We start from the raw sequence: 17,458 nt of genomic DNA on the forward strand, positions 1-17,458 counted from the left end.
GTGCATATATATATATATATATATATATATATATATAAAATACCACCACTGGTTATTTGGTCAGAAGTTTTCCCCTCTGTGCCATGCAATTTCACTAGTCTGCTGCATAGAACATGGTAATAAAGCTGCCTCAAAACCAAGGGTAATTTCACAAAGCTTTCTTCAGAACCAGGTTACAGACAGTGCTGTATTGTAACTGACTGTGTGATAAATCTTCCAGGTACCAGTGTGATACTATCCCCGGGGTGGATGGCAGCAGGTCGGAGGACCTCCGAGGTCAGCTTCCTGGTGGAGAAGAAGTCACCACTGCACCTTCCAGGTGTAACGAGGTTGCTCCACCCATACAGCTCTGGGGTACGTAATCAGGTGACATACACGAGTGACCACTGCCCAGGGGAATCTAGCCACTCCAAGATCCCAGTGCAGATGTGCTAACATGTATTAATCAACTCTAATTAAGCTGCTTTCCATGACTAGGTTGCCAAGCTAAAAATTTGGGAGAGGGCGTATAACAGCACCACCTGGCGACACCTGCCGCGACGCCATAAGGGGTGGTCTAGACCTCAGAGTTTTGTCGGAACGTAACTTTTATTCCGCAAAGCTGCTATCAGACGCGGGGGGGGGGGGCGCGTACAGCCCTGCCTCAGCACCCCGCCGGCAGGCGCTGGTTTCAGCAGCGCCGAGCTGAGCCGCGGGGGCAGTCGGCAGCCGCTTCCCCCGGGCTCCGCGGGGGCCGGAGCTTGGCCCCGCAGTGGATTAAACTGGGAGCGCAGAGGCGGCAGCGCTGGGCCGCGGCCTTCCCGGCGCCCTCCCACACCCCTACGCGGGGCGGAACGCGCCGCGCGGGGCCGCGTTGCGCGGGGAAGAGTGCGCGGCGGCACCGGCGGCGGCTGAGGGGCGGGCCGCCATGGCGGTGGACATCACTCTGCTCTTCAAGGCCAGCGTCAAGACGGTGAAGACCCGGAACAAGGCGCTGGGGGTGGCGGCGGGGGACAGCGCCAGGGACGAGCTGCTCAAGCGAAGCGCCGCCCGCTCCAAGAGCGACTTCACCGGCCGGGCGCGGGAGGTGGTGAGTGCGGCGGCGGCCGGCGGTCGGGCCCCGGGCGGGGGGAGGGCGAGCGGCGGCCGGGCCCGACGGCGCTTGACGGCGCCCCCTCAGCGGCTCCGCCCGGGCGCCGCCGCGGGCAGCCCGCCCCCCTCACCCCCGCCTCGGAGCGGGCCGCCGCGTCCAGCTCTTCCCCGGGGGCCCGGGGCGAGCGAGCGGCCCCCGGAGTCGCCCGCAAGCAACCCCGGGGCAGCTCTTTCCCACACGGATGTGGGCTGGGAGGGCGGGAGCGCGGCGTGAGAGCCGGGAGCCCGGCGGCTGATGTGGCGGCTGGAAAAGGCTCCGAGCCCGGCTGTCGCCCGCCTTCCCCTCCCGGCGCGGCTCCGCCCGCGCGGGGGCCCGCTCCGCGGCAGGGGCTCGCAGGGTCGTCCCGGGGGGGCCCCCTGGCCGCGTCCCCTTCCTGCCAGAGCTGGCGCCGTGCGAAACCGGCTTCCCTTCACTCTGTGCCGCGGTCGTTCACAGAGTGTTTCCTCATGCCGGTTGCCACGTAAGAGAACGCTTCCGTGGCAAATACGAGCATAAGCGTTTATAATGTTGCGCTGTGTATATACCATCTTTAGTTTTGTTGTTGTTCCCCGTCACACGCTGTGGCTGTAAAGTGCCACAGTTCTATACAAATTAAATGTACGAAGGTAATCAGAACGTTTTAAGACTTGAAAAGACAAGCACTGAGAAGTTAAGGAATTACAAGGCCGAAGGCTGACCAGCATTAATAATAGCCCTCACTCCAGAGTCATGCTGTAAAAACAAATTTGTTGCAGATTATTTTCTTCTGTACTGAGTAAAAGGCAGAGAAGAAAGTCTGATACCAAAGCAGGGTTTGAATAACACATTTAATAAGCTACTGGACCATTTTTATTAAAAATCAAGAGAAAAAGACTTCCTAGTAGGCTCTCTGAGGAGACAGGCTTACAGAATGCATATGCAAGTTTAGGGCTTAAGAATGCACAAGTAACCTTTTCCTGCCATTTTCTAACTTACATTAATATCTGTGCTTGAAAACTAAATTATTTGTCAGATTTCTGTGCTAACTACTTTTCCCAGTTCTGAGACTTAAAACTAATGTGTTTTATTATACTTGGTGTTTGACATTCAGTAGCTCAGTGATTGCTTTGAGGCCTAAGAAGAGTGTGTCAAGCTGGGTGCCTGTTAAATGAACATATAACTATTAAGCATTGCAAAAAGTTGGTTTAAATTGACTTGTCAACTGTGAGCTCTACAGTAGGGATCTATCTGCAATGATCAGACCAGTCCATAAAACTACATTCCAGATCTTGGTCCATGAGATCTACCTTTTTTCCACCCACTGCATCTCCTGATTTTAACTAAAGATATTTCATGTTCAGCAGTGTTAGAAAGAACAGGCTCCTTCAGTCTTACCCTAGAACAGGACAGCCTTTTTAATTTTTAACACACTTTGTGTGTAAATTCCTAGAATCCTAAAAAGGATTGAAATGCTGTCACAGGGCATCATTTATCTGCATCGTCAACACAGCTGCAACTTTTAAATCTGCCATTCAGAACTCCAGCATTTCAGCTGATGCTGAGGGCAGGTTGTTACCCTCTAAGGGTTTAGCACTTGATAGTGTTTGAACGCTTTGCCAAAGTGTTTCAGTTATTTGCAGTAGCAGAGGAAGCAAGAAGAAATCTGAGGTTTTTAGCTTCTGTTCTAGATTCTTCTGTAGCCACAGACTTCTGTTCGTTCCCACTGAAGCTTTTTACCTTCTGCCCCATTGCCTCCAGTACTGTCTCTGTCTGCACTTTGGTTCTTCCTTCTCAGTTTCAGTGTCTGTATTCCAAATGATACGTAGCCTCAGACTAGGCTCACACCCATTTCTTCCTTCCTCCTAATATTTTCTTTCTCTCCCCTTCTTACCACCAACTCTTCCTTACTTTTGCCTCCTCCCAGTTTTGGTTTTCTTTTTTAAGTTCTGTTCATACTCATGCCTAGCCTCACCTTCATCTTCTCATTGCCCAGCCATAGTCCTGTGCAGTGATGGCATGCTATAGCCACGTCCTTTTCTTCCTGCCATAGTGCTTTGTTTCCCCCTGTTCACACAGCTGTTATTTCCTTCTGGCCCCAGTCTTCTCCCTGAGCTCCACCTCTTTTCTGAGTTTCCTCGGGGCACTGTCCAGGCAACAGAAAGAAGGGCAAAGATGTGGATGAAAGTATCTTGTTTAATTACAAGAGCTTCAAGTGAAGTAAACAGCTAATGCCAAAGTGGGTGAGCCGAATGGTCTGTCTGAGGGGGGAGAATGGGTTTAATTGATGGTACTTAGATAAACAATGACTTTAGAGTAGAAGCCAAGGCTAGAAATGTGTTGCTGAAGCAAGTCTGAACACGATTTCTGTCAACATGCTTACCAGTGAGTAGGAGTGGGATGGATTGGCTTTGCTCCTGTAACTCAGTTACATTTGTGACAGTGAGCCAACAACCTGCCAGAGCAGAGACCACTATTTTAATGTGTGAATAAAGCACTGAAACTGCAGCTAGAATAAGCAGGTTTGTAGTACAGTAAATTATGATTTTAATTGCTTGTTTCAGCCAAATACAGTTTGGTTTGATTATGTGCGTGTCAAACCCTCTTTCAAATACTTTGTTGTAGCCTCGCAATTAAAAATGTAGCTGCTTCTGCCAAGGCTGTGCAACTTAGCTTGCAAATGTAACCTTTGACAGATGCATTCATTCTTTAACATATTTCTTTTTATTTAAAAGCTCCCCCAAGGCTAGTGAATTCTTCCATATCTATGTGCAGGTTTTTTGTTTATTGTTTAATCTGAGGAACATATCAAATGGTTAACAAGTGTTGTCTTTAAAACTTGTTGTGAAAGATACTGGTCAGATTCCATATAGGATAACGGTGGAGACCCTGTATAACCTACACCTAGTCACTACTTTCATTATGCCTTATTTCATTGCAGACTAGAATAGTTTCTGTTGGAAGGGGCCTACAATGATCATCCAGTCCAACTGCCTGTCCAGTTCAGGGCTGAGCAAAAGCTAAAGCGTGTTATTAAGGGTATTGTCCAAATGCCTCTTAAACACTGCCAGGCTTGGGGTATCAACCACCTCGCTAGGAAGCCTGGTCTAGTGTTTGACCACCGAGAGGTAAAGAAATGCTTCGTAATCTCCAGCCTAAACCTCCCCTGGCGCAGCTTTGATCCATTCCCATGTGTCCTGTGGCTGGATACCAGGGAGAAGAGCACCTCCCTCTGCACTTCCCCTCCTCTGGAAGCTGTGGAGAGCAATGAGGTCTGCCCTCAGCCTCTTCTCCAAACTAGGCAAATAAAAGTCCTTAGTTTAAGATGTCCATTTGACATGTAAATATGGAAATATTGAAATACTTGATGCAGAGTCTACACACAGGCCTCCTCCTTTCAATCTTATATTCTGGGTGGGTTTGCCTAGCTTCTTGCTAGAAGAAGCAAGAAGAGCTGTGCTGAGGCCGCTTGTGCTCCAAGCTGTGGGAGCAGCAGCCAGCCCTGGTCCAAACAGATGGCAGCACAGCTGGAGTGCAGGGCTGAGAGAGCGCTGAGCCCTGCCTGGGGCGGCCACACAGCTGTAGGATCAGAGTTCTCCTTTCTAGCCCCTCCCATGGAGGTTTTGTATCACATTATTAATGTGTTTGAGCACTTGGCTGAACTGTATTAAGCGATGTAACTTTATCATACATAGTATATTTTCTTCCTCCTTTTTCCCCCCGAAGGACTATGAGTTTTGCTGTAGGATCTGAGGACTGTGGAAACGTTTACTTTTTTTTTGGTCGTCTTTGTAGACAGACTCCAAGTGGTATTTAAGAATGAAAATTGAAGGTGCTTAGCAGTTGGAGAAGAAGCTGGGAAAGTTGTAATAGTTCCTATTTTCTGTTGAATTTCATTTTTCTTGCTTGAGAAATCTGTGTCTGCACAGTGGGCTTCTGTATTTATGGTAAAGTTTCATTGCAGATGAAGAGATAGTTATAAAGTTCTGTTTTACATACTCAAACTTAACATGACTTTTTTAGGTGGGTTGAAGTAGAATGTGGAATATAAGAGCTTTGACTTGAATCAATATTGTGGGGGGAAACCGGTTTAGAGATGGGAGGATGCTTTTTGTGTGCTCTTGGTGTTTTGAGTTACTCACAAAAAATATTTCAACATTCTGTGTTAATTTGTGTTTTTTCAAAACTGACTGTTTTATGCTCAGGTATACTGTATTGCTGCAGTCTGTGGGGAGCTGATGAAAGTTTTTGTATTTGAGACTAACTTGATAACACAAGGATGTTACAACCATTGTAATGGTAGTTGTAGAGACTGTTGTTGCTGGTGATATTGTTAAACTGTGACAAAACTGATCTGTTTGCCTATGGATGCTCTTCTAAATCAAAGATGAATATTATGGCCTTGGACTTTTGAAAGGATTTTCTTTGCCCCAGCATTGACCCATCACTGTTTATTTGGTTTGGGTTTTTTTGGTCTGTCAGCTGCATTGTACAACTGCTGGGTTGTCCAATATGTAATGAAAGATGACAAATGCTGTATGTATGGTGAATGTTTTTGGCATCTCTCCAGTTGTTCACCAGTTATATATTGACTAGGACCAGGTAAGAAAGGGTTGTTGAGGGATTCCCTACAAGAAAGCTAGAATAAGTGACAGACTTTCCATTGCTTGCAATTTATAAAAGACTGTTAGAATTCATTATGTATATGTTAGTGCTTTTTGCACAAAAGCAGCATTTATTTTTTTCCTTAGACTTCTACAGTGATATGGCTATTTAAAATGTAGTATACAGGGATGTTAAGTTTGTATTTCATCATACTTTTACAGGCTTACATAGTTGTGGTGAGTTGCCCCTGTCTGGACACAGGTGCCCACCAAAGCTGCTCTACCACTCCCCTCCTCAGTTGAACAGGGGAGAGAAAATGTAACTAAAGGCTTGTGAGTCGAGATAAGGACAGGGAGAAATTGTTCACCAATTAACGACATGGGCAAAATGGACTCAACTTGGGGAAATTAGTTTAATTTTATTACCAATCAAATCAGAGTAGGATAACGAGAAATAAAACCAAATCTTGAAAACACCTTCCTGCCCCCTTGCCTTCTTCTTGGACTTAACTTTGCTCCTGATTTTTCTTTACCTCCTCCCCACCAGTGGTGCAGGGGGATGGGGGTTGTAGTCAGTTCATCACCCATTGTTTCTGCTGCTCCTTCCTCCTCAGGGGATCTCCTCACACTCTTCCCCAGCTCCAGTGTGGGGTCCCTCCCACAGGAGACAGTACTCTATGAACTGCTCCAGCGTGGGTCCTGCCATGGGCTGCAGTCCTTCAGGCACAGACTGCTCCAGTGTGGGTCCCCCATGGGGTCACAAGTCCTGCCAGCAAACCTGCTCCAGCGTGGGCTCCTCTCTCTCCATGGGTCCTGCCAGGAGCCTGCTCCAGCACAGGCTTCCCACAGGGTCACAGCCTCCTTTGGGCATCCACCTGCTGTGGCGTGATGTCCTCCCTGGGCTGCAGGTGGAGATCTGCTCCACCGTTAACCTCCATGGGCGCAGGGCAGAGCTGCCTCACCATGGGCTGCACCACGGGCTGCAGGGGAATCTCTGCTGCCTGGAGCACCTCCTCCCCCTCCCGCTTCACTGACCTTGGGGTCTGCAGAGTTGTTTCTCTCACATATACTCACTCTTCTCTTGGCTGCAGTTGCTGTTGTGCAGCAACTTTTTCTGCTTCTTAAATTTGTTACCCCAGAAGCGCTACCACCATCACTGATGGGCTCGGCCTTGGCCAGTGGTGGGTCTGTCTTGGAGCCATCTGGCATTGGCTCTATCAGACACGGGGGAAGCTTCCAGCAGCTTCTCACAGAAGCCACCCCTGTAGCCCCCCCCACTACCAAAACCTTGCCACACAGACCCAATACATTATTTCCTTGGTATGGTATCAGATTTGAGATTAAGCTGAGTTAATGTGCTAAGTGCTTGAAGAATTTTAAAGGTTAGAGCAAAAGTTGAAGTGCTCAGTGAGTGACAAACATAAGCAGTTCAGGTATAGCATAGGCCCAGTTTGTGACACATGTTTGCATCTTTACCATGGTTTTAAACCTGCAGGTTTGGATATTTTAAAAAATTGTCAGTTTTGGAATGTGTTTGGCACTTGAACTTCTGTTTTAGGACAGTCCTAAGAAATCTGACTATTTAGGCCTTTCCTGTTACTTTTTGATGGCAAGTATGAGCTATCGGGAATGTCAGTTGTCAAATACACTTCTTAGTTATTTGAAAATATTGAAGGAATGAGAACTTCTTATCACTGCTGGCTTCTCAATAGGTGGTGGAGAAATGGAATGAGAGCTGATACAGCCTATTAACAGAAATAAAGATGGATTAATGGTCAGGCAGAATTGATGGGCTTGATCACAGCCATGAATGAAATTTTGTGCTTTGCTAGGGAGATTCTCTTCTTTAAGGTTTTGTGAAAAGCTAAAAAATGAAGTGCTGGAACATGAATTCTTCAAAAGCAATACCAGACCTATCAGAAAACATATCCTTGAGAATGGAAAATTTAAAAGGTTAAATGTTTCTAAGTCTTTAAATGCAAAATTTCAGAATGATCAAATGTCTGTGTTTGAAGCTGTTGAACACATAAGGATGCCAGATTCATGAGGCTACAACATCTGTTACTCATATTACTTCTGTGTATGGATTCTGTAGGATGATTAACTGATTCTTCAAAAAAAATTGGTATGATAGGCCAATATTCACATCAAAAATATGTTCGGCTGCTCTGTACAAATATGTAATGAGGAGGAAAAATCCTCACATAAAACTTGTCTCCAAAACTAGTTCTTGTGAAAGCCAGACAAATGACATTGAATATAAATTTTGAGCAAACCTTTTAATTACAAGGCCACCTGACTTTCATAGTATACTTCTCTGACTACACATAGGTTCGCTTTTCTGGGGTTTTTTGTTTGGTTGTTTTTTTAAATTGAACATACACTGAGTAGAACAGCTTTTCATGCATGCCTGTGTAAATGCAACATATCTCATTGTTTGAATGCAGCCCAAGGGATAATTCAAAATAGCATTGCTATTAGACAAGATGGAGAGCTGATGTTTGGTCCTTGGTCCCAAATGTGGGATCTTCCTGCACATCTTTGCACAGTTTGGTATTTAGAGCATTCTCGTAGGAGAAAAAAGGGGTGGGGGTGTTTGTATATGGTGTTACAGTGGCTTATTCTTTGCCACTGTCACTGCATTAATAAAGCCTAAAAAAATGCGGGGAATGCCCAAACCAGTAGCTGGTCCCACAAATTGACCATATAGGACCACCTTGAACAGCATGACATAATTATTGACATAGCACAATTAAAAGTGAGTGTTTTTAAACGTGTACTTTCTAATCCTTTTCACACTATTCAAGGTTGTTCAAAGAGGTACCAAGAATAAAATTCAGCCACTGAAATTGTGTAATGATCTGGTTACAGTATGTAATCAGTAGCCGGTACATGGTGCTAATAGAGAAAGACAAGTCTGCACCCTCACTGAAAAATTTCTAAGGGTTTACAAATCAAAAAAAGTTTGAAAAACATCAGTAGATTATTAGATCTAAGTTTCAAACAAAGGATTTATCGTGCTTAATACCCTTTTAATATCATAAGTAAGGAGTTGGCTTGCAGACTGGGAGGTCCACAGGCTTTTCCACTGCCTACTTTCAGATATATAGTAGCTCCAGTGGTAGGCAGGTACCAATCTGTTGATGCAGGGAGTAACACCGTCCCTGTTCTAAAAGTAAAAGGTATGCGAAAATAAAAATGACAAGTATTAAACATTTTATTGGAATATGACAATAATTATTATGCTGCTGGTTCTGAGTCAAGTTCAGGTTGGTGTCTCCAGAACATACCAAATTGTATCTAAGCTAACCAAGAAGTATCCAAAATAATGAAATTGCTAGCTTGATATATTAACTTTTTATAGGATGGCACATGTATTTGTCAGGTCTGAAATAGACCTGAATGGGGTTTAATTCTGAAAACTTCCATATCTGAGAGTGGTACTATTAAAGTCTATGGCAGAATACAGGCAACACATCAAAGACTGCATGCTCACCTAGCGAACTACTTCTGTTGTAGTTGAATAGCTGATACTAGCCAGTGCTATGAGGGAAATGGCCAAAAATGGTTAAAATGGTGTCCTTTGATGGTTTTGGTTTTATACTCAAACTACAAGAATTCTAACCTGATTTACTAAGGTTAGTTTATACGATCGTTTTGACTGTAATGGTTACATAAGAATAAGTCCCATGAGAGAATATTTGGATGCAAGGGAAATATATACTGCTTATGGTATAGCCAATTATAGTCTTTATTAGAAATTAATGACTGTGCCAAATTTTGGACAGCAAGTGATATTTCAGTTCACTTCTTAACTTTTAATGAGAGGTAAGTTCTAATAAATTGGGCCCATAGCTGAGGTCATTACAATTAATTCTGACTTCTCCTATGTACAGTTACAAACAGTCACTTTTTTCTCAAAGTTCACCAATGGTGCTGCATTTTGTACTCGTTTACATGCTCATGGCTTTCCCTTCCCCATTTTCTAGGCAGAAAATATTCTAAATGATACTTTTTCAAATGGGGAGTTACAGTGTACTGCTTTCTAATATTTCAGATTTATCTCTTCCCCTCTGCAAATTATGGTTAATTTTAGTTTTTTATTACGAGCATTTATTGTTTTTACTTCTCATTTCCTTCATCCTTGTTAGAGAAGAAACTTAGCCTGAGAGATTGAAGGGAAAGGAGTTGATAACTTTAATTGGTAGAGGAGAAACACATAAAAAGATGGTTAGGGAAATGGCAGGGGAAAGTTTTTTTGTTGGTGGTTTGTTTTTTTTTTAAGATTTTTGGAGAGGAATGAAATGCTGACCTTGTTTAATGCAATAGGATTAAATGCCAAATCACTAATGTTCCGCATATGATGCTTTTGGTTTTAGCAAAACTCACATGAGTAACAATGGTGAGGGTATAGGTTGGCCTTGGGGGAATTGTTATGAACTCTTACATTTGGGGAAATGTCTGTGCAAATGTCTGTTGTTGTCCCCCCCGCTTTGTTTGTTTGTTTTAAAGTCCATTCTTAACTCCATGGGAATTGGTTTCTGAATATAGTTGAACAGCAGGATTGAAAGTTGACTTGGGAGACAGCTTTCCTTAGTCTCTTATTAGTTTTGTTTTATCTCACTGGACCTCATGTGGTGCTGAGGAGTACAAAGTATCTAAGGCTGCAGTTCCCATTTTGAGGATGTTGTCTTTGTCCTCACCTCACCTCCTTCCAGGTTGGTTGTGGGAGGTTCTTTCCTGAGTTGTTGGAGGAATTGTTCTGTCATGTAATTGGTCACTATGAACTCTCTCCCAACTGTGGTTGTCCATAAAACTCATACCTCCTATGAGTTCTTGATTTGTCATCTTGTCACAAATAAAGATAAAATTTATGCAAGCTTGTAGTGCATATGGAAGCGGAGGAAAGCTGAGGTTTGTCATCTGTAGCCTCCTTCTTTTCTCAAACATAGGTTACATTAGCATGACATCTGAAGGAGAAAGGTGGGCCAGGGGCAGGGTGATGGGTTCTGTGGCATCTGAAAAGCTGGACAGATAGAACAGAAGAGAGAGACAACAGAAAGTGAACAGGCTTAGCTGGAAGAAAACAGAATGACATAGGTTGGAGAACAGACAGCCTAACGTGAGAGGCAGAAATATGGGTTAAAAAAAAAGAATGAATACCAGGAAATAATATGGAGGTTATGATAGAATACATCTAAATAGGAAAGAAAGGAAGGGAAATGGAAGAAGGAAAATGAGAATGAAACTTAATACTTACAGGTTAGTGAATTTAATTGATGCATTTATGCTTTACTGTTTCTCTGAGTTATTTAAGATTTTGGAGCAAGAACAGTTCATTATTTTTAGTATTTTGATACATTGTGATTGCTGGAAGCTTTGGGCTCTGTATTTATATTTTTTTAATATATAATCTTTTGTTTGGGACACAAATGAATTTAAAAATAAGCAGACTCAATATAAGTGTGATTTGTTAGAGATTTAACTGTTGGGATATATTTTTGCAGATGTTAGCAGCGAGGCCAAAATAAAACTAGTTTCTCTGGAAGTTAGTAACTTGTAAGGTTCTGATTCTCATCCTCCTCTCTTTTGAAAATAGGACAAGTTTGGTAGATAGTAGCCCAGAGAGTAATTTACCTGTGAGTCCATCCTGCAGTTCTCATTTTCTGTGTGCATGGTGTATCCTGCTTGTTAATTTAGGTAGAGTGTGGTGGTTCTACTTTTGTTAGCTTCTGCTAAATCTAAACTTGGACTAAATAGTGACAATTAGCAAACAGAATTTCTGAGTCATCACACACGTTAATTTCTTTGAACTCTGAAGTGTATTGAAATATTAGTAAAATGGGGGGATGCTGTAATTTAGGATGCTAGCTATGCTTCAGGTGTGTGATCAGCAAAAAAGTTTACTCTTAATCTTATGGAACAGCTATTTCAAAGCATAAATTTTTTGCAACTTCTCACAAAAATCGGTTACAAATCATTGCTTTCAACAAGTAGTGCTCACACTTTTGGTTTTGCTAATTGGGGTTGGTTTTGGTCATCAGGATTAGTTCTTGCAGTAATGCTGAGCTGATTCCTTGTGATTTTTGGTAATGAGTGGATTAAGTTTTGTGTGTTTCACCATAGACAAAAGGATACAATTTTTCAGTGAAAAATTACATAATTATATGCTCTGTCTTTGAAACTTCAGACCACTATGCTTGAAAATATTTTTCAGACTGGCAAATATTAAAACATGTACGATAGCTTCAGCAGTGAAAGCAATTAATGGGTGAAAATTGGAGGTATGAATCATTTCCAGCAATTTTGGGAAAACGTTCTTTAGTGTTGAAAATATTACAGTGTGATATAATTGCATAGAATTTTAAATGATGGATACTTCCTTGAAAATGTAGGTTTCCTGACTTCAGGGTGGTGTGTCAAAGCTTTCTGTCTGCCAAAAAATGACATTTTATAGTAATCAGGTACTGGTATTGAGGTGTTTGTTGTTCCTTGTTACCGTTTCAGTTTGACTCTATCTTCCATTTTGCTGGAGGGTGGTGAGAGCAATAGAAAAGTGTCTGCTAAAATGTAAATCTGTTCCATTTCCATAGGTATTGTCCAGCATTTGAAAAACAAACAAACAAACCAAAATGAACAGATACGGTTAAATGTAATCCAGCTTCCTTTCAATCTTTGCTTTTCCACTATTAATAGATTGCTTGATGTTTCCCACTGTATATTTCCTTTTTTCGTTGACTTTTAAACAGTTTTGAATGTGGATGTAATCTCACTGATTCTAAATTGAGTATTTCATTTCTGTAGTACAAGATGCAACTGATGGGTGTTTCCCACCTCTCCATGTCTCAGTTGGATAGCAAGTGTGAAATAGGTTTCAAGTGAATGTCAGTGAAGGTTCTGTGAGGATATCCAGAAGCTCTTAAACATTATGTTGGTCTATGGTTGAAAATAAGAGAAGGGGTCTTGGTCTGACTCATAAGTTTATTAGAGCTCTAATATGGAGTAATATTCTAATTAGAATTCTAATATGGTAATTCAGTTGCTTCTTTTTCCATTAAAAAAACAAATAAGTCCTCAAGTGTTTAGTACAAGTGAAAGTAAAATATCACTACATTTAGAGGATCAGAAATAAACTGGCTGCAGGACTTGGGGGGGTTTCTGGAATAACATACACACCTGAGGCCTGGCAGGTAAAAGAGGAGCTGGGAACGGAGTGCTGGGTTGTACGGCAGCCCACCATGGATGCGGTGGGGACTCCTCACACTGGCTCCATGGTGGCAGTGTGCCGGGGAGTGCAAAGTAGTGAGAGTCTTCAAACAGTCTCCAGAGAAGAGGAAAGTTGATAAAGGAGCAGAAAGACAGAGGAGTTTGACAGCAATGTGTTGAAACCAAGATGCTACAGACTATTGGTATTTTGGGGAGGAAAACATACATTTGGGGTTCTGAGTTGTTCTAGAAGTGTATCATCTGCTGATTTTCAGCTTGATGTGTGTAAAATACAGACGTAACTGCATCAAGGATTTTTTTTCTTGACTATTTTCAGGTGGTTTGGATGTTCTTACAAAGAAGAAACAATGTTGAATTCCCAGGCTTCTTGAGATTTCTCTTAAAGAAATTCCAGCTTTCCTTTGAGAGTTTTTGGCTGAGCTAATGGTCTCATTTCCCCCCCCCCACTTATCTCCAGTTTAACAAGTTTGGTTTTTTTTTTTCTTGCTTTTACTCTTGCTCTTTCCTGGAAAAGAAGCAAAACATTGTGTGAGCTGCAGAGGAACATACTGTTTATTCTTATAACATGTTATGTGTAACATAAGGCATGTTATACATTATAATCTGTCTTTTTTATAACTAGTTCACTTTTATTAAAAATAAATGGTGATAGCAGACTGACATGTGAAAGACAAACATGTAATGGTGATGAAAACCATTTAATGATTAGTAGGGAAACAAATATTTATTGAAAATAAAAACCATGTCTAAAGGCTCTAATGCTGACTTTTGGAAACACTACCATGTTGTGGTATTTGCAGTGCCGTATGTCCTGTACAGTAGATATTGTTTAAAATTGCTTGGGAACTGGAGCTTGCAATTGTGAGCTTGGAATGTCCTGCAGATAATTAAGTTGTGGTCAGGCTTTAGAAAAATAAAAAGTTCTCGAACTATGATTTTATAAACATGCTACAATAACATTTCTTTATATTTAACAGTTTCTTATAGAAAGCTGATACTCTCACGAGGCATTGGCTAAAGGTAAAACATCAAGAAAGAAAAAATATTAAATTAAAACTTCACTTAGAATGTTGACAGTTGGCTTGTAATATTAAACAGATGTGTATGTTCTTGGGATATTCTTCTTTCAGAAACTTGTTGCATACCCATTTTCAAGTGACAGCTACAAATTTTTGATTAATTTAAAATTCTCCTTTCTTCAGTTGTCTTTCTGTGTAATTTTCTTTGTGTCGATTCAGCTGGACAGTGTGATGCGTATTGTAGTTTCTGCTGTGATATTCAAGGGAAAGTGTTCCTTTATGTAGGTTTAAAATGAGGCATGGCTTATTCAACTATATACAAAAATTATTACATATATGCAGAGATTCTTGGGTGTGATATTACCTTTGCATGTATAAGTAGGGCATTTATCAATTCTGGTTGTGGATATGGTAGGGCATAATTTGGCCTCTTTGGCTCCTAGTAAATGCTGCACGTAGAAGTCAATACCAAAATAAAGAAACTTAAGTGTAATGAAACATAGAGGGAATTATCAATTGAAGGAAAAGCATATAGCGCTACTAAAATGACAAAATAATGTGTCCAGTAGTGATGTCAGCCTTTTTCAGAACCGTGGAGGTGGTGGGGAGCTTGTTTTGTTTTTTTTTTTTTTTTACAGAAAAGAGCTACAAAAGTGATATAAAGTCTGAAAAATCTACTTTGTGGTGAGAAATTTTTTTCATCCTATTTTGTTAGGAAGCATGATCACAAGAAAAAGTCTCTGATTGGTTCATGGATCTTATGAAAAAGCAAAAATAAGATACAGTGCTGAAAAAAGTACACATTTGTGGTGTGATTCAGCTGATCCTTGATTTGGTAGATTCTGCATCACTTGAGATCTTTATCAAGTGCATATATTCCAAAATACGTATGGTACTGAACAAGTAATGCAGGAGTTAATGCTTAGGGATGGCTCAGGAATTCCTTTTTACATGTGGGACGCTGCTTTGTACCAAAGCAAAGAATTGGATACTGGTTTTCCAAATCCCAGACTACTGCTCCACTGACCTATGACTCTGATCAGTCTGCCCTTAGACTGTGCGAATGTATGAATGTTCTGTCTTCATTTTTAATAATAAATGAACTTACAGGAAACAATGTGTTAAAGTATTTCTAAAATAAAATAGCCATATTAGACTTCACAGGGTGCTTAATCTAATTATTGACCACAGAAGTTACTGTGAAGTAAACTACTTTTTAATGTGTTTTTTTCCTAATTTCTTCCTCCAGAATTTCAGAGGATGAATGGATGTACAAAGACTGTTAAATGATTTTTTTTTTAAAGACTGAAGGAGTCACCAGTGTGAGGTATTCATTGATTAAATAATATTACATTGCTGTAGTCTGCATACTGACTCAGTTTCATGTATATGAATTGGTATCTCCTTTTTTTTTAAAGATTTGTGTAAAGACACAGTGATAGTCATAATGTGAGTGAGACTGTCTTATTGTAAGAATACACTTATTTCTATTAATGATGTTGTTCCCAGATTCTAAGATTTTTAGCTTGCTGTGGAACCCATTAAAGTATAGATGGTAAATACTTATGAGGTCTCTGATACTGTTTCTTATGGTTTTGAATATGATGTAAAGGAGTGTACAGCAAATACAGGAAAATGCTTCTTAGAGATAATCAACTAGTTAACTCTATTTTTTCCTTCTCCTTTACATTTTGATCTAAAATATGACCTAGTGTAACTTCTAATATTGCATTTATTTTCTTCTGAGTTATGACATACAGAATGCACAGTGCTGTGGTCTGGCTATTACTTTACCATTTCTTCAAAATTTATCGTCTGAAAAATTACAGTAGTTTCAGGAGTGGTTTGTGGGTTCACACAATACACTTGAAATACTTTGTATAATTTTATTTTGTAAGGAAAATAAGGCATGTACTTTTTTTGAAGGAAATTTTTTTTTGCTTAGAATGAATGAAAGGAAGCCTTTTTTAGATAGCTCTTATTTTATTGAATTAAGCGTATACACCCTATGTAAATTCTAATCTGAATATTATTCCAACTTTAAAAAAATACATTTAAAAGCATCCATTAGAGAGATGGGAAGGAAGATAATGCAATTATTACATGGATTTTATCTTTTGAGTAAATTTGTGTGCTTTTTTTGACACTAATAAGAATCAAGTTTACTTCAAAGACCCTTTTTTTTAATTATTATTATGTGTGGTTGTTACTGGTGCTTTTATGTTTAAAAAAAGAGCTACTATTACAAAAACCCATCATTTGCTTGCAGGCATCTTACGGATTGAACTGGTTTGGACAAACTGATTTGTATCAATCAGTTCTTAAAATACAGTGAAAGAAGTTTCTTCTTTCAGTGAGATTTGTAAGTTGTAGTGGGAATTCTGCACAGCCTGATGATGACAGGCACGATCTTCTGTCAGAGCAGGCACACAAATAACTGTTGTTATCATACATCTTTCTGCTGGGGCTTTGCTGTGTTTGGTTCTGACTTTGGGTTTTGTCCCTTACATGGAGGACTTTGAAATACTATCAATAAAATTTTAATCATGGAAATTACATGAGATAACTTGCTATGCTCTTAAGCCTCTTTCATTAGCACACTTGGAGACAGAGGGAGATTATAATGTCATATTTCCTGTTAATCCTTATTACTGATGCTTAAATACTAAATCTCTGGCTGAACAACTCTGTAGGTGTCTGATCCTACGAAGATAACTTACTGAGCCTGTTGCCAGTGAGATATTTGTGTTTAAGCAACAACAATATATGTTGTAACAAAAAATACTTTGTTATTGGAATTTTATAAGCAAGAAGATTGTTGTAATGCAAGTAAACTGAAACTCTTGAGTAGTAAGTTGTTTGGAATTAAGTTTCCTACCTCTTTTAACACTGTGAACCAAACTATTATATTGCCTTCTGATTGCGTGGTGTATTTTCTGCTTTAAATTGATTGCTATTACGGTAGCTGTGAGAGTCCCTGAGAGCAGTGCTAGATATCTGTTGTGGAGCTTTTGAACTTTTAGCTAAGCAAGACACTTAAAGATGCGCAAGATGAAATCCTGATTGTACTGAAATAGGCTGCAGAGATATGGTTGACTTAATTGAAGAAAAGGTTTTGCAAAAAATTCTTATCAGAGTGAAAGTTTAATCCACATTGTTCCACATTTTATCTCATGAGTGAGAGTAAGGATGAAGACTCAGTAAGAGACTACTGAAAGAGAAATCTTCTCAAGTGCTTTTTAGGATTTTTTTATTAAGGTATGTTCCTCATTTTTTTGGTTTGTAAGAAGTAAACTGAATTCATTGGGCCTATTCATACATTGTTAAATTGGGGCCTAAGAGAGCATTCTCAGAAACTTCTGACAAATGGGAAGGAATTAGGAGTAAGGACACTTCTAATTTGTGCTATTTATTCATATTTCCAAAGATATTCTGTACCCTAAATCAAAATAATTCTACAAATATTTATGCATAACAGTTGATGGGTAAAACTTGGAATTTTTCAAAAAAGTGTAGTTTTG

The 17,458-nt window shown here is 40.5% G+C and overlaps 1 protein-coding gene across 2 annotated transcripts in view; it reads left to right on the forward strand.

Moving 5' to 3' along the window:
- Positions 1 to 755: 755 nt before the first annotated feature.
- Positions 756 to 17,458, forward strand: part of STX18 (syntaxin 18) — a 70,924-nt gene continuing 54,221 nt past the window's right edge. The window contains exon 1 of one of the 2 annotated variants that reach the window (XM_074865754.1): positions 756 to 1,069. In XM_074865754.1, the coding sequence (XP_074721855.1) occupies positions 908 to 1,069 (162 nt within the window). In that variant the 5' untranslated portion in view covers positions 756 to 907. The remainder of the gene's footprint in view (positions 1,070 to 17,458) is intronic. The other variant, XM_074865756.1, reaches the window with a different exon arrangement.

Source organism: Strix uralensis, chromosome 4 (assembly GCF_047716275.1).
Source record: "Strix uralensis isolate ZFMK-TIS-50842 chromosome 4, bStrUra1, whole genome shotgun sequence".
NCBI lineage: Eukaryota > Metazoa > Chordata > Aves > Strigiformes > Strigidae > Strix > Strix uralensis.